The sequence below is a fragment of the Chiloscyllium plagiosum genome, unplaced genomic scaffold (genome assembly GCF_037043375.1).
Source record: "Chiloscyllium plagiosum isolate Xiang-an unplaced genomic scaffold, Cpla_swu_hap1 HiC_scaffold_9, whole genome shotgun sequence".
Lineage (NCBI taxonomy): Eukaryota > Metazoa > Chordata > Chondrichthyes > Orectolobiformes > Hemiscylliidae > Chiloscyllium > Chiloscyllium plagiosum.
The window spans coordinates 55,689,451-55,714,571 of NW_028270147.1; the positions used below are offsets into that span (position 1 = coordinate 55,689,451).

Sequence of the window (25,121 nt, forward strand, 5' to 3'; positions counted from 1 at the left end):
AGCTCCTCAGCCATGCATTCATCTGCTCTATTCTCCTATTCCTGCCCTCACTAGCTCGTAGCACTGGGAGTAATCCAGATATTATTACCCTTGAGGACTTCCTTTTTAAATTTCTGCCTAACCCTCTGTAATCTCCCTTCAGAATCTCAACCTTTTCCCTTCCTATGTCGTTAGTTCCAATGTGGACAATGGCCCCTCTCCCTCATGAAAACATTCTGCACCCTCTCTGAGACATCCTTGATCCTGGCTCCGGGGAAACAACACACCATTCTGCTTTTTCTCTGCTGGCCACAGAAATGTCTGTCTGTACCTCAGACCACAGAATCCCCTAACACAATTGATCTCTTGGAAGCCGACGTACCCCTTGTTGCATTAGAGCCAGTCTCAATACCAGAAACTTGGCTGTTCGTGCTACGTTCCCCTGAGAATCCATTACTCCTTACATTTTCCAAAAAAGCATACCAGTTTGAAATGGGTATATCCACAAAAGACTCCTGCACTAGCTGCCTACCTCTCTTACCCTTCCTGGAGTTAACCCAACTATGTGACTGTATCTGAGACTTCCCCCCCTTCCTATAACTACCATCTATCACATACTGTTGCTGTTGCAAATTCCTCATCGCTTCTATCTGTCTCTCCAACCGATCCACTCGATCTGATAAGATTCGCATCCAACAGCATTTATGGCAGATATAATCTGCAGTAACCCTTAAAGTCTCTTTAAACTCCCACATCTGATAAGAAGTACATATCTCTGCAAAGGCCATTTTTGCTCCTTCACAATCTACAGACCCAGAAAATAACACCGTCTTATTCCTCTACAAACACTGCCCCAGGTTAAATTAATAGCTATGGCTTATATTTTAAGTTTAATCAAAAGACTTATCTCCAAAAACATATAAACAAGAAAGAACACACTGTACTCACTAATACAGCCTTTCTCTTGGACAGACTTAAAACAACAATTAATTTATCTAGGGTGTAGGTTTGCTCGCTGAGCTGTAGGTTTGATATCCCGACGTTTCATTACCTGGCTAGGTAACATCATCAGTGGCGACCTCCAAGTGAAGCAAAGTTGTTGTCTCCTGCTTTCTATTTATATGTTTGTCCTGGATGGGGTTCCTGGGATTTGTGGTGATGTCATTTCCTGTTCGTTTTCTGAGGGGTTGATAGATGGTATTGAGATCTATGTGTTTATTTATGGCATTGTGGTTGGAGTGCCAGGCCTCTAGGAATTCTCTGGCATGTCTTTGCTTAGCCTGTCCCAGGATAGATGTGTTGTCCCAGTCGAAATGGTGTTTTCTTTTCATCCATGTGTAGGGCTACGAGGGAGAGAGGGTCATGTCTTTTTGTGGTTAGATGGTGTTCGTGTATCCTGGTGGCTAACTTTCTTCCTGTTTGTCCTACGTAGTGATTGTGGCAGTCCTTGCATGGAATTTTGTAGATGATATTGGTTTTGTCCATGGGTTGTATTGGGTCTTTTAAGTTTGTTAGTTTTTGTTTGAGAGTGTTGGTGGTTTTGTGTGCTACTAGGATTCCAAGGGGTCTTAGTAGTCTGGCTGTTATTTCTGAAACTTCTTTGATGTATGGTAAGGTGGTTAGGGTTTCTGGCTGTGTTTGGTCTGCTTGTTGTGGCTTGTTCTTGAGGAATCTGCGGAATGTATTTTTTTGAGTATCCGTTCTTCTTGAATACGTTGTATAGGTGGTTCTCCTCTGTTTTCCGAAGTTTGTCTGTGTTGCAGTGTGTGGTGGCTCGTTGGAATAGTGTTCTGATACAGCTTCGTTTGTGTGTTGGGATGGTTGCTGGTGCAGTTAAGTATTTGGTCAGTGTTTGTCGGTTTTCTGTATACGCAGGTTTGTAGTTCTCCGTTATCCTTTCTTTCGACTGTGACGTCCAGGAATGCGAGTTTGTTGTCGGTTTGTAGTAAGGAGAACTATCCAGGACAAACATATAAATAGAAAGCAGGAGACAACAACTTTGCTTCACTTGGAGGTCACCACTGATGATGTTACCTAGCCAGGTAATGAAACGTCGGGATATCAAACCTACAGCTCAGCGAGCAAACCTACACCCTAAACCTTAACCTGAGCTACAAACCTTCACGAACCTTGCAATTAACATCTCTGATTCTGTGCTGTGAACTTCGCCCAACAGTTCCTCCAAGATTAGTTGTGAATTTCACTGTTTGTTAGTTTTCCCAGATGCACTCCGATGTCCAGCAATACACAAATTCAAACAGCAAAGGCAGTAATTGTGCAGGTTCTCTCTCTCTCTCTCTCTCTCTCCTGCACTGTCCTCACCATGTGCTTCCTCACCACTGCTGTTGTTTTGACTTTTTTTTTCCAAAGTTCCAAAACAATGCAACAGCATATAAAACAGTAATTGCTGCTTCTGGAATTCGAGGAAATCACCTCCAACACTTAAAATACCTCAAAAAAAGGAGCAGCTCTTACAGCCAGAAATTTTTCCCCTCCTCCATCTTGGATTACCACACTCTAAAAACCTAACTTCTTGCCTTCTCCAAGCAGCGCTTTATACAGCCATCTTTTCTAATCTTTTTAGGGTGGCATTGCTGCCTCATAGCACCAGGGACCCAGGTTCGATTCCAACTTCGGATGACTGCTGGAGTTTACACATTCTCCCCGGTCTGTGTGGGTTTCCTCAGGTGCTCCAGTTTCCTCCCACAATCCAAAAATGTGCAGATTAGGTGAATTGGCCATGCTAAATTGCCCATAGTGTTCAGGGATGTGGAGGTTAGGTGTATTAGTCAGGGGTAAATGTAGGATAATGGGGAATGGGTGGGTTGCTCTTTGGAGGGTCGGTGTGGACATTTTGGGCTGAAAGGCCTGTTTCCACACAGTAGGGATCCTATGAACTTCTATTCTTGTTTCAAGATCTTCCCAGGACTAAAAAAACACAACCCAAAGTTAAAAGTGAAACTCCATGTCTCTCATATATGGGTGTTGCCCTTAAACTGAAAAACAACAACTTCCAGAACTCTCTATCAAACCACTGAGGCCCCAATATTTAACATGCTGACTCACAAGCCACCTAAAATAAACAAAAGTCTATTTGTGCCCAAAGCCATGCTCTCCACAGATAAACCTCAAAAACTATTTTTGACAGAAATTGCCATTGATACAGAAACATTTTCAAGTTAATGGATAATTCAGCCACACAAAAAAACCCACCAATTATGAACTCAAAAAGGAGATCCAAACTCGCTACAAATATCATTAGAAATATACATATATAGTCCACAGTTTACATCACAAAATCAATACAAATAAGAGGTCTTTGCAATCTGATTCTCAAGATCAGGTAGGAAGGAATATTATTCAGTGTTGACAAATAGATTGGCAAACTTTTGTATTCTGTCAAAAATATTCTTGAAAAATAAAAATGTTTTGCACCACATATGGATCACTAGCGATGTTGATGAAACTCTTCCGTAGATGTCTATTGCTCACGCCTAAAAGAAGCAGCTAGCTTTTTGCATATATACATAAAGTAACCTGCCCTGGGGTTGATGTTCTTTTACTAAATTGGATTGCTCAATAGACTGTCTAGTTGCCTCAGGGATTGCAACTGGAACTGCAGCACATCAGTAATGCATATTATTTGACCCTCATTGTCCAGCCACCCTCACCTTGCACATAGAGGGGGAATGAGCCCAATTTGGAGGTTTCAGGATAAACTCAGCAGAAAATTCAGTGTTTCATACTTTCATGAGAGATACAGATCACTGGAATTGTCTCGAACTAAGTGGACTCGACTGTAATGGGGCAGACACTGCAGATGACATATGGTTCCTCAAGCGGTGAAGAAATAAGTTCAGGAAATTTGAAATACAAATTTGGAGCAAAAGTACTGCGCAGTATGTACAGTGATACAAGGTCAGAAACAGCACCTGTAATTTTACCTACTTTTCAATTTGAAAACAACACTGTCCCACTAACCTTTCTCCAATAACATGAAAGAAAGTAAAAGTCAAAACTGGGAAAAAGCTCAGTGGGGCACCAATAGCTTGCTCACTTGCCCCATCACACTTTAACTGGTCATGATATCTCATGTTAACATCTTTATGCTCAATCTTTGTCATCTCAATTTATGTAGTATAGGTATGCAAGACTTGAAGTACCATCTCAGTTTGGTGGCGTACCATGTGACTCTTTTGACAGACAAGAGAAACCCTGCAGAGGTGCCTGCAGAACAAGGAATTTATGTGAGGGTTTTGTGTGTGCTGAGACAGGTAACAAAAGTTTTCAGTCGCATGTGATCAAACCAACATGGAAAAATTTAAACTTCACATAGTATCATACCGTTTATCAACAATGCAGATAAGGTCTTTAATAGGAATCTACACAGTGTTGAATAAAGATAATCATAAATTGGTGTTAACCATCGATCATTTGAGGTGATTAGGAGTATTTTTGCTTGTTGCAATATAACCTATTGTTCTGTTTTCAGTTTATGACCAAAACATGATGTCCTCTCCTGTACCATGTGTAACTCAATGAAGAATAAACAGCAATAATTTTTTTTAAGCAGATCATAACCTGCAATTGGGAATCAAATTAGGTATAAAATAGCAATGGGAAAGAAAATCTGTTTATCATTCAGTAAATTACCATAAAGGTCAACATTGGTGCATGAAAAATGCCAATTTGACAGATAAGGATCTCCAAATCCTCGATGAGAACTTAGAGAAAAGACTCAAAATCTATTCTCTGAAATCTTCTTTAATGTTACAGTTTATTCAGGTTCCTTTTTGGAAGTAAGTGCCAATGCCAAAGCAGTATTTACTATCTATTGCTATGTCACCCAATGCACGTTCAGGGCCAACATGGAATTTGGAGTTAAATGTATGGCAGACTAGGTAGGATTCATATGTTCCCTTCTCTGGAGGACATTAGCGATCGAGGTGGGTTTTATAATAATTTAGAAGTAGGATTCCCAAAATTAATTTGATTTTACAAAGGGTCTACCCAAGTTGGACTCATGTATTTTGCTGTACAAATAAACTCTGTTTGCTGTTTCCCAATATCTGAATAGTCTTGTTGATTGCCGTTTAAAATTGACTACATGTAAATAATGACAGCACAAAAATTTGTTGTTGTGACTGGACAGAACTATGAGAAGTCTTTTCTGAAATGAACATAAATTAGAGACAAAATTAGACCATTTGGCTCCTTGAGACTGTTCTGCTATTTAAATAGATCGTGGCTGATGTGTTTATGCTTTGAATGCTATATTCGCATCTACCCCCGATAACCCTTGATTCCCTTGTCAACAAGAATCTGTCCACCTCTGTCTTAAAAATATTCAATGATTCCACCTCCATGGCATTCCAAGGCAGAGAGTTCCAAAGTCACCAACTCTCTGAGAGAAAAGAAATCCCCTTATCTCTGTGCTGAAAGGATGACTACTGATGTTGAAAAGTGCCTGTAGTTCTTGAAAAATATACCCCTCATTGTTAAATCATTCTTACTAAAACTTTTGTTGCTTAAGAAAAAAGGTCTAAGCTAGATGAGCCAGATCTATCCACAAGAACATGTTGTGATGTCTCCCTCTTAGGCAAGCATTTAATTGAATCCCTGTGATGCCCAATTTATGAAGACTCAAATTTCCCTACTGGCCAATTTACAATAGAAACTTAAATAATGCAGTAATATTACCCACTCCAACGTGTATGGTTCAATAGAATTGTCATTTGCAAGTTCATTTTAAGAGTAGCAGAACCTTCTAAACATTCTGAAGTTTACATCCCTAATTCTAGATACCACAGTAAGCTGCTTTCTGTAGAGTGAACCATTTACACTCCCTGAATTATGAATATCTGACTTTCAAATGCTTGGGCTTACAAAAATGATCCCAGAAATGTTTTCAAATTTTAAAGACTATATACAAACATTTCCCGTATTAACAGTTGGCTGCTTTCCATTGTCCAGCATTGTGTTCCAACTTGCGAACCCGTGAACTTGCAAATGGACTCCGGAATGAAGACCATAATGCAGAAATTGCCTGTATTCTAATCGATTTGGAAGCAAAATGTTACAACTAACATTATAGCTTTGCAATGAAATACATATTGTGTGAACTTTTTAAGGTCGATGCATTCCTCGCAGAGTCCTTTGTAATGAAGATGATGATTGTGGAGATAATTCTGATGAAAAAACTTGCAATAGTGTTAGTAATACATGTTCCAGAGAAACTGAACAGTATTGGGCTGTACAGCATATTGGAAGTGGGTATGTATCATGTCCTCAATCCAGATTTGACTGACATTTCAATATAACACTATAAATGGGTACACTTTTGATTCTAGATCTGTGGTACTCAAATTCCACAAGATTATTGATAGAGTGAGTAGGACGTCTGTTTCATGTTTTGTTCAAAAGACAGCACTCTAACAATGCAGCACCCTCTCAGTAATACACTAAGATGAGATAATTGAACAAGTAATGTTGATGCCAAGCTTGGATTTTATTTGATTGCTAATCTTAGAAGGAAGTAATGATTGGCAATGTAAGAGTGATACATAGTTTTGAAACTATGGGAAAAAATGAATTATAGTCAGAGACTGTATGATAAACCATTATCCAACAGTGGTAGCTGATTGGGGGAGCTGGGGGGTGGGTGGGGAGCTGTTTAGCTCTGTTGGTTAGTCAGCTGGCTTGCAATGCAGAGTAATACTAAAAGTATGGGTTCAATTACTGCATGAGCTGAAGTTACTAAAAAGGATTCTCTTTCTTAACCTTTATCCTCTCCTGAGGGTTGTTGACATTTAGGTTAAACCACCACCCATAATCTCTCTCATGAGAGAATAGCCCTATGGCCTGATATGGCTGTGGTGATTTTACTCTTTTAGATAATGAGGAAGAGAGTCTAGAGCAATATATTGTATTTGAATGAGAGTTTAATCGAGGAGAATTTAAATTAGGATTAGTTCATAGCCCCATGAATTGGTGAGTATAACTGAGTTTTAATTAATCATTTTTATATATTTACAGATACAATATTTTAAGTGAGACTCTAGAGGGAACTGTTTTAGACAACAGGTATTATGCAGGAAGTTGTGCACCATATTATGTGAACAATGTAAGATTCAGAAAACCACACAATTTGGAATTCTACAGCCCTGAGGTAAACCCACATTGTGAGAATAATGTATAATTTTCTTTTTAAATGTGAAGTTTTGAATGTGATTTTATTAAAAGAACTGTATCTAGCATAGTTCATTTTTTTTAAATGAACAAGTAAATATAACTCCTTGAATGTAAACAATGTGGCCCAATTTGCTTTGTACAATACTAACTCTGAATACCGGGAAGAAATAAATCTCACAAAATAAGTTAAAGGGGAAGAAAAAGTTCAAAAGGTAGAGGCTTATGGAGGTAATAGCCGTGCTTAAATAGATCCAAACTGCTGAATGCATGACCATCAAAGTAAGTAACTGAAATCTTATTTATTGTTAATGGGACCATATTCCACAGCACACCTTGACAGAATCTGTGGCTAACTCCAATCTCTTTCTGGTGTTGGCTGAGCTGGCCGTAGCCCATATCCATGTCCCTTTTGGCAATGAAGATCCTGGGTGCTTGCTGGACACCTAAAGCTGGAAATTTTTCAGTCTCCTGCTGTCTACCTCAGTAATGAAAATCCAGGCACTGCATCAAAAGTTTTGTTCAAGTCTAGATTGACTTTGTCCTTGGATTTACCTTTAGCCATAAGTTCTAACACCTCTCTAAAAGAGTTCAAAAAGGTAAATCAGGCATGATCTTAAAACCTCACCCCAACCCAAACGATATGACCTGGTTGACATTGTCTAATTACTTTGTAATTATCTGAATGTTTCATATTATTGTTTTTGTTTAAAGCAGTCTTCAACATTGTAATGTCAGATTTTATGCTTAATTAATTTCTAGGCCATTACTTTTACAATTTTAAAAAAAATCTTCTTTATTTAGTTCGACCTAACTGTTGAGCCCATTGCATAAATGTAATGATTTCTTCAGGACCCCTACCTGAATGTGGCCAATTTCATTGGTCAAATGTTTAGTCATCCTTGAGTGTAGGCTATTGAATCCTGGAAACTCATCCTGTTTAGTCTTATCAGCATATTGCCAGAATCATATAAGGTGCTGTTGGCCTTGATTGCTCGTTTGAGAATTAGCTGGAACCCCAGGTTGCTTTTTTCCAGGAAAGGTCACCACATCATGCCATCATCAAGCTGGTGGCACAGTAGGGCAGCTGAGCTGGGCTCATCCGCCGGCATCGATGTTGGCGAGGGATCCCAGGACGGACCTGGTGGCGACAGCGAATAAGCCCCTACTTACTTTTCCAAAGGGAACACATGACTTGGCATCAGAATCGGCAGCTGCTATCTCAGTGGAAGTGACATCGGCGAGGTAGGCCCAGCAGGAAAAGAGGGCGCCTGGGGATCAGTGTGTTTGTCATTAGTTGGGTCTGGCGGTGGCGGTGGCAGTGGCGAAGTGGTGGTAGAAGGGCATCACAGCGACATCGACAAGGTGGGCCCAGTGCCAAGAGATGTGACTCTAACATTGGTTGGTCTGGCAAAGGCAGCATTGAGGCTGTGGCAGAGGAGAATCGGCCCAACGGTGAAATGTGGCACCTGAAAAGTGGCGACTCTGATGTTGATTGGTTCCAATATAGACGGCGGTGTGCAGCGAAGGAGGAATGGCAGCGTAAGTGTCCTTTATGATGAGCTGGCTCAGGACTGATGGAATCTCTTTAAGCTGAATCTTCCTGTTTTTTTCTTATACTTAAACTATTCAAAATGGCACCAGATCAGGGCAACAGTTGAAAAGCTTTTCATTGCATTTTACTGTTTTTCTCACTGTAAAATACATGTGACCATAAAGTCATTCATCACACATCATTTTTTAATTCAGGTGCTTGACTAGTCAGCACCAGCCTCCCTCTGGGACTGGGAGCAGTAATTACATCAACCAAGACCTGCTAGCAAATCAAAGGAGAACCCAGAGCTACTGTAGAGTCATAGAGTCATAGAGAAGTACAGCATGAAACCAGACCCTTCGGTCCAACCCATCCACACTGACCAGCTATCCCAACCCAATCTAGTCCCACCTGCCATCACCCGGCCCGTATCCTTCCAAACCCTTCCTATTCATATACCCATCCAAATGCCTCTTAAGTGTTGCAATTGTACCAGCCTCCACCATTTCCTCTGGCAGCTCATTCCATACACATACCACCCTCTGTGTGAAAAAGTTGCCCTGTACGTCTCTTTTATATCTTTCCCCTCTCATCCTAAACCTATGCCCTCTAATTCAGGACTCTCCAGCCCCAGGGAAAAGACTTTGCCTATTTACCCTATCCATGCCCCTCATAATTTTGAACACCTCTATAAGGTCACCCCTCAGCCTCCGACACTCCAGGGAAAATAGCCCCAGCCTCTTCAGCCTCTCCCTATAGCTCAAATTCTCCAACCCTGGCAACATCCCTGTAAACCTTTCAAGTTTCACAACATCATTGCACGCAATATTCCAACAGTGGCCTAACCAATGTCCTGTACAGCCGCAACATGACCTCCCAACTCCTGTGCTCAATACTCTGATCAATAAAGGAAAACATACCAAATGCCTTCTTCACTATCCTATCTACCTGCGACTCCATTTTCAAGGAGCTATGAACCTGCACTCCAAGGTCTCTTTGTTCAGCAACACTCCCTAGGACCTTACCATTAAGTGTATAAGTCCTGCTAAGATTTGCTTTCCCAAAATGCAGCATGTCGCATTTATCTGAATTAAACTCCATCTGCCACTTCTCAGCCCATTGGCCCATCTGGTCAAGATCCTAATTAAAAAGAATTCACTTCAAGGATAGGTTAGTTGCTCAATCCCAGGTCACCGGGAAGTGATAGGGAGAAGGGTTCACAAGGTGTCAATCTCTGTAGGCAAGGAAAGTGTTGTTGGCAGCAAAACCAGGAGGGTAGCTCTCAGTGGGCACCCTGATTCCTGATGATGGAGCCCTCAAGCAGGGACTAAGTCATTTGAAGGCAGGAAGTACAAGAATCCTGCCAAAAGCTGCAAAGGCCTCACATTGATTAGTTTGTCCCATTCTCAGTAGGCCAAGCCTTTTGCCCTCCCCAGCATTATGCCAGTGGCACTGGAATAACACTTTTAAGTGGACATTAGTCAGCCACTTAAAGACCTTGATTGGCAACTAAATGGAAGAGCATCCATGAATGTTCCGCGCAGAAGAATAATCCATGTTGAATCACCAAATTAAATTCCCTGTGTCAACAAACTCACCATGACCAAGGGGAAAAGATCAGGCCATTATTTCTTTCATTTTTGGAGAGGTTTAAAACCACAATGGTTTTATTATGACTTTTTGCTGCAAGCTGTGTTTTTTAGACTTCCCTGCCACTTAATTATGCTGTCCCATTAACAATCGTCACCATCTCATCATTTATCTTCTCAACCTTTAAAATATTGCTATAGGCCTGAACTAAAATGGAAGTAATTTATTAGTTGTTAAGCATGCCAATTTATTGATATTTTAATTTAAAGTTAATTCATGGCTGTTATCAATTACCTAATAAATCTGTCAAGATTGACTACAAACAGTAAAGTGTATATGTTGGAATAAAGATGGCTACAACACACTAATTATGTTAAAAAAACAGCTGTGCAGATAGAGAGTACATAGAGGATATTGTTCTAACTGAGCAGAATGACTAGCATGTTTCTCTTCTCCACTTAATAGAATCCCTACTGTGTGGAAGCAGACCATGCAGCTCATTAAGTCTACAACAACCATCTGAAGACCATCTCACCCACATTTCCATCCTATCCCCGTAACCCTGCATTTCCCATGGGTAACCCACGTCGCCTGCACAGGTCTGGACACGATGGGCAACTTAACATGGCCAAATCCACCTAACCTGCACATCTTTGGACAACGGAAGGAAACTGAAGCATCCAGAGGAAACCCATGCAGATACAGGGAAACTGTGCAAACTCCACACAGATAGTCACACAAGAGTGGAATCAAACCCAGGGCCACTGTGAAGCAGCAGTGCTAACCACTGAGCGACCATGTTGTCCCACAGTGCCAGGGACTCATGTTTGATTGCACCCTCACGGGACTGTCTGTGTGGCATTTTCACAATCTCCCTGTGTCTGTATGGGTTTCCTCCCTTAGTCCAAAGATGTGCAGGCTACATGGGTTAGCCACAGGAAAGGATGAATTATGAGAATTGGGTAGGGGGCTGGATCTGGGTGCGATGCTCTTCAGAAGCTTGGTGTAGATTTGATGGGCTGAATAGCTTGTTTTCACACTGTAGTGATTTTATGACTTAGAGCCATTCTCTCCTTAGACCCTTTCCTCCATTATTATTCAAATAATCATCTCATTGCATCATCATTGGCAATCATTCACTAATGAGTATATTTGTCCATCTAGAAAGTTCTGTGTCATCAGTCATGGCTTATGTGTGTCCTTGCATGGCTGTTGAGCCTGATCCAAGAACCACAGTTGGTCACTGGCCTCGAGATAATTGGCATTCCTTTCTCTGGTTCCTTTTCTGTATATCCTCTTGCCCACAATATTCTCCAAAAGTTGTGTCCCTTCATACCAAAGGTTCTTCCAAGTGGTGTCTTCTGAGTAAGGGTCTGACAGGTATTGATGGCTTTATTGCATTTCTTGAGGCAAGCCTTCAGGGAATCTTTGAAGAGCTATTTTGTCTTCCTCTCACTTGAGTGTCTTCCTTGAGTAGGGCAAGGAGGATTTGCTGTGGCAGTTGGAACCCCAGAGTTCTAAGTATATGGTTAGCTCAGCAGAGTTGGTTTTGGATCATCATGGCCTTGAAGCTGATGTTCCTATGCCACTCACCCCAACTGATGCAGAGAAACCATCTCAAATAGTGTTGGTGGTACATCTGCTGGGCCTTGAGTTGGTGACTATACATAGTCCCAAGTTTCTGATCCTCATAGAAAAGTCAGAAGGATGTCTATCTTATGCACAAGGATATTAGTATCAGTGTGGTTGTCATAGTCATTGAAGATTCTCATTTGCAGCCATCCAAAGGCTGAGCTCATGGATTGGATACAGTGTTGGATCTCCGTATGGCTGTCAGTTTTAGATGAGAGGTAGTTTCCTGGATAGAAGAAATGCTCCATGTTTGGGAGGATTTCTCCTTTGATCTTAATGAAGCAATAGCCTGAAACTTGCCCTGAGATGTGTTGGTAAAGGACTTGCATCTTTTTGAGGTTAAGGCTGAGACCAATTCTTCAATATGCCTCCATAGGCATTAAATGAAGCTCAGATTCTCTTCTGAGAGAGCAGAGGTGACATTGTCATCTGCATATAAGAGCAATGTCGGTGTAGTTTCCCTCTTGGATTTCAACCAGCTGAGGTTGAAAAGTTTTCTGTCCATACTGTAAACAATGCCTACACCACCTGGAAGCTGCTTATTGACAAGATGAAGAATGGTGGCGATAAAGGTGGGAGAAAAGGTGAGAGTGGTGAAATATCCCTGCTTGACTCCTGTTAAGAGCTCAAAGGATTCTGTCACACCACCATCGATGCACCAACAACCTGTCATGGAGGAGACAAAGGATATTGGTGAACTGTCTGGGCAGCCAGGTTTTCCATATCACTTCTCCATTGACTGAGTCAAAAGTCTTGGTCAGATCGATGAAGACCATGTAGTTGTGGTGTTGTTCCTAGCATTTCTCTTGAGTTGTGAAATTCATGTCCATTGTTCTAATGTTTGGTTAGAAACCACAGTGACTTTTCAGAATGATTTCTTCAGAGATTAGGAGGAGAACCCTAGTGAGGATTCAGGCGATAATCTTCCTGGTGATGAAAAGCAGGGAGATTCCTTGATAGTTTCCACAGTTCACTTTGTCTCCATTCTTGAAAATGATGGTGATGGCAGTATCCCTGAGATCCTCGGGGATTTGTTTTTTGTCCCTGGTTTTCAGGAACAGTTGGTGGAAATGGCAGGTAAGTTTTGCTCCTCTTAGTTTGAAAATCTCTGCTAGAATCTTGTCCTTTCCTGTGGTTTTCCAATATCATTGCAGTCGCTTAGGAGTACTTATCTATTGATGGCTGATGTTGTTTCTGTCTCTAAAAAGGAATTCCATCCTCATACCACACAGGTTATGGCCCAGGCTGTTGGGTCCATATATGGTCCTGGTGGCACTGAAGAAGTCCTGGCTGTCATGATTGTGGCAAAGAGTTGCAACTCCATGGCTTTCTTGGCCCACTATTGGTTCTTGATTTCCCTAGTTCTTCTTTGTTACTTCCTCTTTGCTGTTTTTTTGAGTTCTCCTGTTTGTCTAGCTGGTGATGTTCCTTTGGAGAAAGTGAGGACTGCAGATGCTGGAGACCAGAGTCAAACATTGTGGAGCTGGAAAAGCACAGCCAGTCAGGCAGCATCCAAGGAGCAGAAGAGTCAATGTTTTGAGCATAAGCTCTTCATCAGGGATGTTGCTTTGCCAAGCCTGGAGAACTTTCCTGTTCTTGTCAATGAAATCTTAGACATTGTGATCATTCTTGTAGATTTAGCATTGGTGTTTCCTGATCTTGTACCTGATGGTTTCTACACGGCATGAGATAATGGCTGTCTCAGCTCTTTCAAAATTTCTTCAACGCCATTAAAATGAACACTCTGAGATATTGGTAAATACATTGTTGCTTAGTTCATAAAGCTATTCAAAATTGATATTTTTTCTGAATTATTGCTTCATCTTCAACTACTTCTTGTGGCAGTTGATGGACATAAAGGAGCAGACGAGCTGGTGGTCTGTCCAGAAGTCCATCTGTACTGGTCATTCCTCTGATAATGAAGACACCCATTCGGTCTTGGGATTGAATGATGAGATAGTCAGTAGTGTTTTAATTGTGGATGCCTCTAAGAAATCCTGAGCTTGCCCTTTTAGCAGAACAAGGTCCTAGTGATAACCAGCTGGTGAACAGGGGAATCCCAGTGGAGTTGCAATTCCCAACTCCTTCCCAGAGTTGGGGGGCCTGTTCCAACCTTGGTGTTGAAGTTCCCAAGGAAAATATTTCTTATCTCCTTCAGGGATGTTGGTGAGTATGGTGTCCAGGATGGAGTAAAAGCCTTCTTTGGACTTATCAAGGATTGAAGCATATGGACACGTGATTGTTGCTTGCTGATTCTTGGCATGCTATTGACGGAGAGTTATGAGGTGATTAGTGATGCCAACAAGGAGCTGCAAGAGTTGGTTGAGGAGCTTCTCGAGAAGAAGGTATTACCACCGTGTGGGCGGCACAGTGGCACAGTGGTTAGCACTGCTGCCTCACAGCGCCAGAGACCTGGGTTCAATTCCCGCCTCAGGCGACTGACTGTGTGGAGTTTGCACGTTCTCCCCGTGTCTGCGTGGGTTTCCTACGGGTGCTCCGGTTTCCTCCCACAGTCCAAAGATGTGCAGGTCAGGTGAATTGGCCATGCTAAATTGCCCGTAGTGTTAGGTTAGGGGTATGGGTGGGTTGCGCTTCGGCGGGTCGGTGTGGACTTGTTGGGCCGAAGGGCCTGTTTCCACACTGTAATGTAATCTAATCTAACCACCACCTTCATCTCTCAGCTGCCCTTCACCTGCTCTTTAAGTCTCCTGTTGAGCAACGATATCAATGTTGAACTGCCTGAGTTCACAGGCAATAAGGACAGTTCTCCATTCCGGACAACCGTTTTGCTCGTTATCCATGAAGTTTCGTAAATTCCAAGTTCTGACATCGAGTTTGACTTTGACTTTCTGACCACAGGTAGATGACCTCATTGGAGGTGGTTTACCAACAAAGAATGAGAATATTTTGGTTGACCATATTTGTGCTGGCTGTTTCCTAGTGTAATCCAGGATTCTGGTGCTATCCTGGCATATATACTAGAATGGTTTTGGCAATGAGGGCTTGCAGTTACATGAATAGACTAGCGAAGCTGTTATTATTTTCTCTTTGGAGTACAGAAAGCTAGTGGGAGATTTGATGGAGGTATTTTGCATCCTGATGGGTTTAGCTGCAGTAACCAAAGAGAATCTGTTTCCGTTGGTAGAAATTCAGTCAATGGATGACATCGATTTAATCGTTTACTCAAAGACCCGAAAGGCAACATCAGCAAAATCTTTACACAACAAGTAATTAAGATTTCAAATGTATTGTTGATAGAATGCTGAACGCAGATTAAATATTAGGTTTACAAATGGAATGGGATTGAAACTTTAAAGCAAATTTGCAATAGTTTTGGAAAATAAATTAAGGGAGTACAACTAAATGGATCGTTCATTAAAAATTGAATTGCAGACTTGATGAGTTGTTATAATCAAAAAGAAGTTCTAAATTTATCTTTACAGACTCATTAAGAAGCAGAAAAACATATCTCATTGCATGGAAGCTACACAGGATACTTCATAATGTAATTCAGATACTTTGACTAGTTCAGTATTATCTAAATCATTGCTTTGACAATGTCATTCATTCATTTTTGTATAAATGAATAATTTGGAAATAACTCATTTCATAGTAATTTTCTTCTTTTTCATTCCAGACTGAAGGAAAATTTGAACTATCATTGAGTGAGCATGAATCATTTTCAAATTTTTCACACAGTAGATTTCAATCTAAGAATCAGAAGTTTGGTTTTAGTTTTGGAATTAGCTTCCCAAATGTTTTTGAAATTGGAGTCAGTTACAATAGTAACAATTTCAATAAAATGATGCGAAAGCTCCTCAAGAACTCTTCATCAGTAAGTATGTAACACTAATATATTTTAAAGTATTATTGCTGATGGTCTTCATAATTGTTTCTTTCAAATTGATTTAAAAAATGAAAGTTCTTTGTCAGAGTAACTCTGGAATTGTGCATAGCTCAAGACATCCCATGCTGGTCTGTAAGCCGCCTTTGACCTCTTTATCTCCAACTGCTGCCGTGACATTGAACGCCTCAACCTGTCCACCCCTCTCATCCACTCCAAACTCCCATCCTCACAAGCGCAGCCCTCCACTCCCAACCCCAACCTCATCATTAAACCAGCAGACAGGGGTGGCGTGGAGGTGGGGGTGGGGGGTGGAATGCAGTGGTAGTTTAGTGCACTGACCTCTACGCTGCTAAAGCCAGGTGCCCAACTCATGGCCAACTCCACCTCTCCTCCTACTGCCCCATTGACCATGACCTCACCTCCCATCACCAAACCATCATCTCCCAGACCACCCATAACCTCATCACCTCAGGGGATTTCCCATCCATAGCTTCCAAACTCCTAGTCCTGGAACCCTGCACCACCCAGTCTGCTCCCAGGAGGAGCAATTCCAATCCAGGACATCCCAGATAGCCTCCTATTTCAAGGACTGTAATTTCCTCTCCCATGTGGTTAACAGTGCCCTACAGTGCACTTGCTCCACTTCCCACACCTCGACGCTTGAACCCCACCCCTCCAACAACAATAAGGACAGTTACTCCTGGTCCTCACCTTCCACCCCACCAACCTCTGGATACAACACAAGATCCTCCACCATTTCTACCAGCTATGGTCAGACCCCACCACCAGAGATATATTTTTCTCTCCACCCCTATCAGGATTGGCCAGAAACTATTCATTCCACCACTCCCTTGTTAGGTCCATGCTGCCCCCACTAACCCACCCTCAACTTCCGGCAACTTCTTTTGCTGGCGCAAGAGGTGTAAAACATGCTCTATACCTCCTCCCTCACCACCTCTGACCAAGGCCCCAAAGAATCCTTCCACATCCAACAGTGATTTTCCTGCACATACAAACACTGCATCTACTGTGTTTATTACTCTCGATGTGGTCTCCTCTACATTGGAGAGACAGGATGTCAACTCACGGAATGTTTCAGAGAACATCTCTGGGACACATGCACCAAACAACCCCACCATCCTGTGGCTGACTACTTTAACTCCTCCTCCCATTCCACCAAGGACTTACAAGTCCTTCGCCTCCTCCACCGCCAAATCAAAGCCACCTGACACCTGACACCTGGAGGAAGAACGTCCCATTTTCCATCGTGGAAACTTCCAACACATGGCATTGACGTCAATTTCACCAGTTTTCTCATCTCCCCTCCCCCCACCTCATCCCAGATCTAACTGTCCAACTCAGCACCTCTCTCTTGAACTATCCTACCTGTCCATCTTCCTTTCCACCTAGCTAGTTCACCCTCCATTCCGACCTATCACCATCATCCATCACCTCCATCTGCCTATCGCCTTCCCAGCTACCTTCCCCCATCCCACTCTCCCAATCTCCTATTTATCTCTCAGCCCACTTCCCCGCCCCCCAATCCCCACCCCACATTCCTGATGAAGGGCTAATGCCCGAAACATCGATTCTCCTGCTCCTCAGATGCTGCCTGACCTGCTGTGCTTTTCCAGCACCACACTTTGTGTCTTTGATCTCCAGCATCTGCAGTCCTCACTTTTTCCATAGCTCAAGATAGTTAGATAATCATAACAGAAGCACTATACTTGGTTTCATCACTCCTAAACTAAAGATTTGAAATGTTCCAATTTCTCCCACTTAATTGTTTCCAATAACTCCTCTCCTTTCTGCTGGCAAATGTAAAATATGCATTTTAATGTGACCCAGATCAGGCTGAGCTGACTCCATCACCACCCCCCTTCCCACGATGCCATTATTGAATTGCTCAAACATTAGCAGGTATCAGATAGTGCTCACCGTCTAGTTAGCTGTAACTCCACTTTGCTTAACTGCTTTCAAGAAAGAGATGGAAGCAATAAATTAGATTCCCTACAGTGTGGAAATAGGCCCTTTGGCCCAACAAGTCCACACCGACCCTCCGAAGAGCAATCCACCCAGACCCATTCCCCTACATTCACCCCTGACTAATGTACCTAACACTATGGGCAACTTAGCATGGCCAATTCACCTGACCTGCACATCTTTGGACTGTGGGAGGAAACTGGAGCACCCGGAGGAAAACTACGCAGACATGGGGAGAATGTGCAAACTCCACACAGACAGTTGCCCAAGGCGGGATGTGAACCCGGGTCCCTGGTGCTGTGAGGCAGCAGTGGTAACCACTGAGCCACCGTGCTGCCCATTTGTTAAATGTATTAAGGTAACAAATGTTTAATTATATTTTATTTGAATATGTTTCTTTCAAACAAAAAGCTGATAGTGTTGGCAAATAACTTCTTGTCATAATGAGCCATAGCATTGAGAAATCACAGGCCAGGCAATGCATGGACCAGAAAAAAGGTGCAGGAGACTTAGTACTCCCATCCTGAGAGGTCCAGGAGCTGACTTCTGGAGCAGCTGGGGGTTTCTCTGCAGGGGTTGTGGAGATGCTGGCTCTGTTTGCAAGACACAAGAGAGAGAAGGTGCCAGTGGTTAGAAATGTTGTACAAAGACTGACAGTGACAGCAGGAGTATTGTGAGAGTTGCAGTGGAATGATGAATGGTACTTATGTGTTAGAAACAAAAAAACTGCAGATGCTGGAATCCAAAATAGACAGGCAGGAGGCTAGAAGAGCACTGCAAGCCAGGCAGCATCCGGGAGATGGAGAAGTCCGATATTTCGGGTTTAACTCTTCTTCAGGAACGATTACATGTTGGCCAGACATGGGTGACTGTACTTCCCTCCAGAAGCCTTCTCAGTCTTCTCCCCTGAGGGCCATGAATCACTCGTCATACATACAGAATGAGTTATGTTCTATCTTCTTCTGTCATGAGACAAAGGTAGGGATTGAGTGTGATGAAATTGAATGGTACAGCTGTTAATGCTGATGTAGGTGGGTGAAAAGTGGTGAGGTGTTCAGAGGGAATGAATATGCAGCACAGAAGCCATGCAGGTTTAGTGGTGTAGGAGATTGCTGTGGTATGAGAGCAAGTGAGAGAAGATGCTGCAGGCAGTACTAAGAGTAGTAGAGTGGAAGTCTTTTGTTTTAGATTATTTACAGTGTGGAAACAGGCCCTTCGGCCCAACAAGTCCACACCGACCCGCCGAAGCGCAACCCACCCAGACCCATTCCCCTACATTTATCCCTGCCCCTAACACTACGGGCAATTTAACATGGCCAATTCACCTAACCTACACATTTTTGGATTGTGAGAGGAAACCGGAGCACCCGTGGGAAACCCACGCAGACACGGGGAGAATGTGCACACTCCACACAGTCAGTCGCCTGAGGCGGGAATTGAACCCGGGTCTCTGGCGCTGTGAGGCAGCAATGCTAACCACTGTGCCACTGTGCCGCCCACCTCCATCTTGGTGGGAAGTGGGTGCAGTAGCAGAAATAAAATGAGTGTGAAGTGTGAGAGAGAAGAGTTTGGTACTGACCCTGGGACAATGAATATGGCCATTGACTCTCTTAGGGCATTGTTGGCCATTCCTCCACACCACAGAGAAGTGTGGGACCAGGCTGATGGGGTCTGGTCCTCCTGGAAGAGGATGCCTCTCCTTTGGACCATCCCCGTCAAGCATGGCCTCCAGATCCTTGTTGGAAAATCACTGTGCCAACTTCCCTTCTCTCACATGTTCCAGTTTGGTTCACCAACAAGCAGGGCAATTTTGGAATGCCAGTGCTCATCCAGAAGCACAGCAGAATTTCAAAGATGACGCGGACACATGCCCTTCAGTTAATATTCATTGAGTGGTGAGCTTTTCTGGAACGAGCGCATGGTAATATGAGGTCAGAGATGGCATCAGCATGTGTAAGTGGTTAATGTGGTAGGATTAGTAAGATATAGCAAGAGAACTCCCAAACACTCAATGCAACTTGTACTTATCCATAAAACATAAGATTCAGCTCATTAAGCTGATGTTGGGGTGAGGAGTGGAGGTAGTAGTTAGCTTTTATGGTAATGCGTGTGGTGTCATTCAAGTGGGCTGCATTGTTCTTGATTGTGTCAAGCTTCTTGAGTATTGTTGATGCTGTACTTATCCAAACAGGAGGACAGTGTTTCATCATAATCCTGACTCTGGCTTGTAGAGGGTAGAAAGGTGCTGGTGAGGTATGTTGCGAGATATGTTACACCCTCAGAATAACCAGCTTTAGGCCTGCACTTGCATTAAAAATATTTATGTGGCTGCTTCACTTAAGTTTTTAGTCAATGTTATTACCTACGATGTATATGGTGGGGTAATTCATGATAGTGATGTCGTTGAATATGGTTCAACTCTCATTTATTGGCTTCGTCCTTGCCTGGCATTGTGTGGTAAAATAACTTAACAACCCAAGTTTTAGTGTTGCTTTTTGCCAAAGGTGTATTTATGGTATGTTATTATATTGGCTACAGCTTGCAATGCCACACTGCATGTGGCCTCAGATTACCACTATCTGATCAGTTAAAAATGGTATTGAATACTATGTGATCATCAGCAAGCATCCCCAATACTAATTTACTGATTGAGGGAATGTTATTGCTGAACCAGCAGAAAGTAAGTGGTCTTAGGCCCTAACTAATTGTATGGCCTGGAGTTGTGATTATTGGTCTCCAAAAACAGCAACCATTTTCCTTTGCACTTGCTGTTACTTCAACTAGGGGAAAGTTTTCACCCAATTCCCATTAACAATATAGGAAGGGAAATAGTTGAGATTCTGAAGGGGGATTGCAGAGAGTTAGGCAGGAATTTAAAACGGAGGTCCTTGAGAATAATGATATATGGATTACTCCCAGTGCTACGAGCTAGTGAGGGCAGGAATAGGAGGATACAGCAGATGAATGCATGGCTGAGGAGCTGGTGTATGGGAGAAGGATTCACATTTTTGGATCATTGGAAGCTGTTTTGGGGTAGAAGTGACCTGTACAAGAAGTACGGATTGCACCTAAATTAGAAGGGGACTAATATACTAGCAGGGATATTTGCTACAGCTGCTCGGGAGGATTTAATCTAGTAAGGTGGGGAGATGAGTTCCATGGAGATAGTGAGGAAAGATTTCAATCTGAGACTGGTACAGTTGAGAACAAAGGCAAGTCAAGCAGTCAGGGCAGGCAGGGACAAAGCAGAGAGCAAGGTGGGACTAATAAATTAAACCGTGTTTATTTCAATGCAAGGGGCCTAACAGGGGAGGCAGATGAACTCAGGGCATAGTTAGGAACATGGGACTGGGGTATCATAGCAATTACAGAAATGTGGCTCAGGGATGGACAGGACTGGCAGCTTAATGTTCCAGGATACAAATGCTACAGGAAGGACAGAAGGGAGGCAAGAGAGGAGGGAGAGTGGCGCTTTTGATAAGGGATAGCATTACAGCTGTACTGAGGGAGGATATTCCTGGAAATACATCCAGGGAAGTTATTTGGGTGGAACTGAGAAATAAGAAAGATATGATCACCTTTTTGGAATTGTATTATAGACCCCCAATAGTCAGAGAGAAATTGAGAAACAAATTTGTTAGGAGGTGTCAGCAATTTGTAAGAATAATAAGGTGGTTATGGTAGGGGATTTTAACTTTCCAAACATAGTCTGGGACTGCCATAGTGTGAAAGGTTTAGATGGAGAAGAGTGTGTTAAGTGTGTACAAGAACATTTTCTGATTCAGTATGTGGATGTACCTACTAGAGAAGGTGCAAAACCTGACCTACTCTTGGGAAATAAGGCAGGGCAGGTGACTGAGGAGTCAGTGGGAGAGCACTTTGGGGCCAGCGACCATAATTCTGTTAGTTTTAAAATAGTGATGGAAAAGGACAGACCAGATCTAAAAGTTGAAGTTCTAAATTGGAGGAAGGCCAATTTTGATGGTATTAGGCAAGAACTTTCAAAAGCTGATTGGAGGCAGATGTTCGCAGGTAAAGGGACGGCTGGAAAATGGGAAGCCTTCAGAAATGGGATAACGAAAGTCCAGAGACAATATATTCCTGTTAGGGTGAAAGAAAAGGCTGGTAGGTATAGGAATGCTGGATGACTGGAGAAATTGAAGGTTTAGTTAAGAAAAAGAAGGAAGCATATGTCAGGTATAGATAGGATACATCGAGTGAATCCTTAGAAGAGTATAAAGGCAGTAGGAGGGCAAAAGGGGACATGAGATAGCGTTGGCAAATAGAGTTAAGGAGAATCCAAAGGGTTTTTACAAATATATTAAGGACAAAAGGGTAACTAGGGAGAGAATAAGGCCTCTCAAAGATCAGCAAGGCGGCATTTGTGTTGAGCTGCAGGAGATGGAGCAGATACTAAATGAGTATTTTGCATCATTATTTACTGTGGAAGAGGACATGGAAGATATAGAATGTGGGAAATAGATGGTAACATCTTGAAAAATGTCTATATTACAGAGGACGAAGTGCTGGATGTCTTGAAATGCATAAAAGTGGATAAAACACCTGATCAGGTGTACCCTAGAACTCTGTGGGAAGAGAGTCAAGTGATTGCTGGGCCTCTTACTGAGATATTTGTATCATCGATAGTCACAGGTGAGGTGCCGGACGACTGGAGGTTGGCAAACGTAGTATCACTGTTTAAGAAGGGTGATAAGGACAAGCCAGGGAACTATAGACCAATGAGCCTGACGTCGGTAGTGGGCATGTTGTTGGAGGGAATGCTGAGGGACAGGATGTACATGTATTTGGAAAGGCAGGGACTGATTAGGAATAGTCAACATGGCTTTGTGCATGGGAAATCATGTCTCACAAACTTGATTGAGTTTTTTGAAGAAGTAACAAAGAGGATTGATGAGGGCAGAGCGGTAGATGTGATCTATATAGACTTCAGTAAGGCGTTCGACAGGGTTCCCCATGGGAGATGGTGAACAAGGTTAGATCTCACGGAATACAAGGAGAAGTCGCCATTTGGATATAGAACTGGATCAAAGATAGAAGACAGAGAGTGGTGGTGGAGGGTTGTTTTTCAGACTGGAGGCCTGTGACGAGTAGAGTGCCACAAGGATCGGAGCTGGTTCCTCTACTTTTCATCATTTATATACATGATTTGGATGTGAGCTTAAGAGGTATAGTTAGTAAGTTTGCAGATGACACCAAAATTGGAGGTGTAGTGGATAGCGAAGAAGGCCACCTTAGATTACAACAGGATCTTGATCAGATGGACCAATGGCCTGAGACGTGGCAGATGGAGTTTAATCTAGATAAATGTGAGGTCACAGATTCATAGAGTCATAGAGACGTACAGCATGGAAACAGACCCTTTGGTCCAACCCATCCATGCCAACCAGATATCCCAACCCAATCAAGTTCCACCTGCCAGCACTCGGCCAATATCCCTCCAAACCCTTCCTATTCATATACCCATCCAAATGCCTCTTAAATGTTGCAATTGTACCAGCCTCCACCACATCCTCTGACAGCTCATTCCCTTAGGTCTCTTTTATATCTTTCCCCTCTCACCCTAAACCTATTCCCTCTAGTTCTGGAATCCCCGACCCCAGGGAAAAGACTTTGTCTACTTACCCTATCCATGCCCCTCATAATTTTGTAAACCTTTATAAGGTCACCCCTCAGCCTCTGACGCTCCAGGCAAAACAGCCCAGCCTGTTCAGCTTCCCCATGTAGCTCAGATCCTCCAACCCTGGCAACATCCTTGTAAATCTTTTCTGAACCCTTTCAAGTTTCACAACATCTTTCTGATAGGAAGGAGACCAAAATTGCATGCAATATTCCAACAGTGGCCTAACCAATGTCCTGTACAGCCGCAACATGACCTCCCAACTCCTGTACTCAATACTCTGACCAATAAAGGAAAGCATACCAAATGCCTTCTTCACCATCCTATCTACCTGTGACTCCACTTTCAAGGAGCTATGAACCTGCACTCCAAGGTCTCTTTGTTCAGCAACACTCCCTAGGACCTTACCATTAAGTGTATAAGTCCTGCTAAGATTTGCTTTCCCAAAATGCAGCACCGCACATTTATCTTAATTAAACTCCATCTGCCACTTCTCAGCCCATTGGCCCATCTGGTCCAGATCCTGTTGTAATCTGAGGTAACCCTCTTCGCTAGCCTCGAGCTCTTTCTGATTTTAAAAGCAAGTGCCAGGCATTATATTCTGGATGCAATTCAATTGGCCAATCTATCAGATTTGAAACAAAGCACTCTTATTCATAATTGATAAAGTACAACAAATTAAACAAGAAATTAGAACAAGTTAACTCTATTGGAAAACTTAACAGAATAATAAATTATTTTACTACTATGCAGTAACTGTTCCAATCTAGTAACATGCCATAAACACACCCTTGGCAAAAGGCAATTTCAGTAAAATAGATTGTCTTACAGGCATTTCTCCCTCCTGGGGGAAAAACAACAAGAGAAAACTCTGAGAGAGAGAGTGGCAGGGTGAGATATACTGAAGCTTCCACCCAACTTCAAGACCCAGCAACTGCTACTGAAAACTAAAAATAAAAATCCTGTTTCAGTGGGAGCTTGATTCATTCTGGCTGCTTCTATTGTTCCTACTTTTAAAAAACATCCAAGACCTCATAAACTGTTCATTCTAATAGCTCTTAATACACTGTTTGGCACCTCTCTCTCAGACTTCTTTCACAAAGAAAACTGAGACAATGTACACCTCTGAAAGACAAAGTATCATAATGTTACCATGATATTAACTGTCAGGCAGCATTGTTCATGTGTCAACTGATGCAGCAGGGAATAAAAGTGTCTGGGACTGGATTTTATATAAACACAACAATCTTTGTTTTAACTGGCATCTTATGAATCGGCACTCTTGATAAACCAGCAAAAATTATATACATCAAATACTGCCAAGTTTACTTTATTATACTGTCCAATTGTTATAGTTTTTAAGTTTATATATCACAATGTAAATATACTTGCTGTTCCATCAAATGGCCCACACAAAATATCAACGGTTTATTCAGTTTCAAGTCAATTTCTCCTCAAGTACTGCGATCAACTGCGATGTCCAAGTAGTCAGTTGAGGGTGTGAGTGAGAAAGCTCTCTGCCGGTAAGTTTTACTTAAGGCAAAGTTGCAATATTATTGAAGCGATGTATGCTGTAAGTAACAATGATGTGTATATCCCCTGCAATATGTTTCAATTACTTAGTGTCTGTTTTTACATTGATTTTATGGATCTCTTCATTATCCAGAATATTTAATTAACCAGCTCTCTCCTGGTCCCACAGGTGCTGGATAATAAAACATTTATTGCAT

The 25,121-nt window shown here is 42.4% G+C and overlaps 1 protein-coding gene across 1 annotated transcript in view; it reads left to right on the forward strand.

Annotated features, from left to right (window-relative positions):
* c8b (complement C8 beta chain) overlaps window positions 1-25,121 on the forward strand; it is a 57,902-nt gene that overhangs the window by 11,735 nt on the left and 21,046 nt on the right. The window contains exons 3-6 of the mRNA XM_043699299.2: window positions 4,118-4,253; window positions 6,111-6,252; window positions 7,015-7,147; window positions 15,561-15,758. Of these exons, the coding sequence (XP_043555234.2) occupies window positions 4,118-4,253; window positions 6,111-6,252; window positions 7,015-7,147; window positions 15,561-15,758 (609 nt within the window). The remainder of the gene's footprint in view (window positions 1-4,117; window positions 4,254-6,110; window positions 6,253-7,014; window positions 7,148-15,560; window positions 15,759-25,121) is intronic.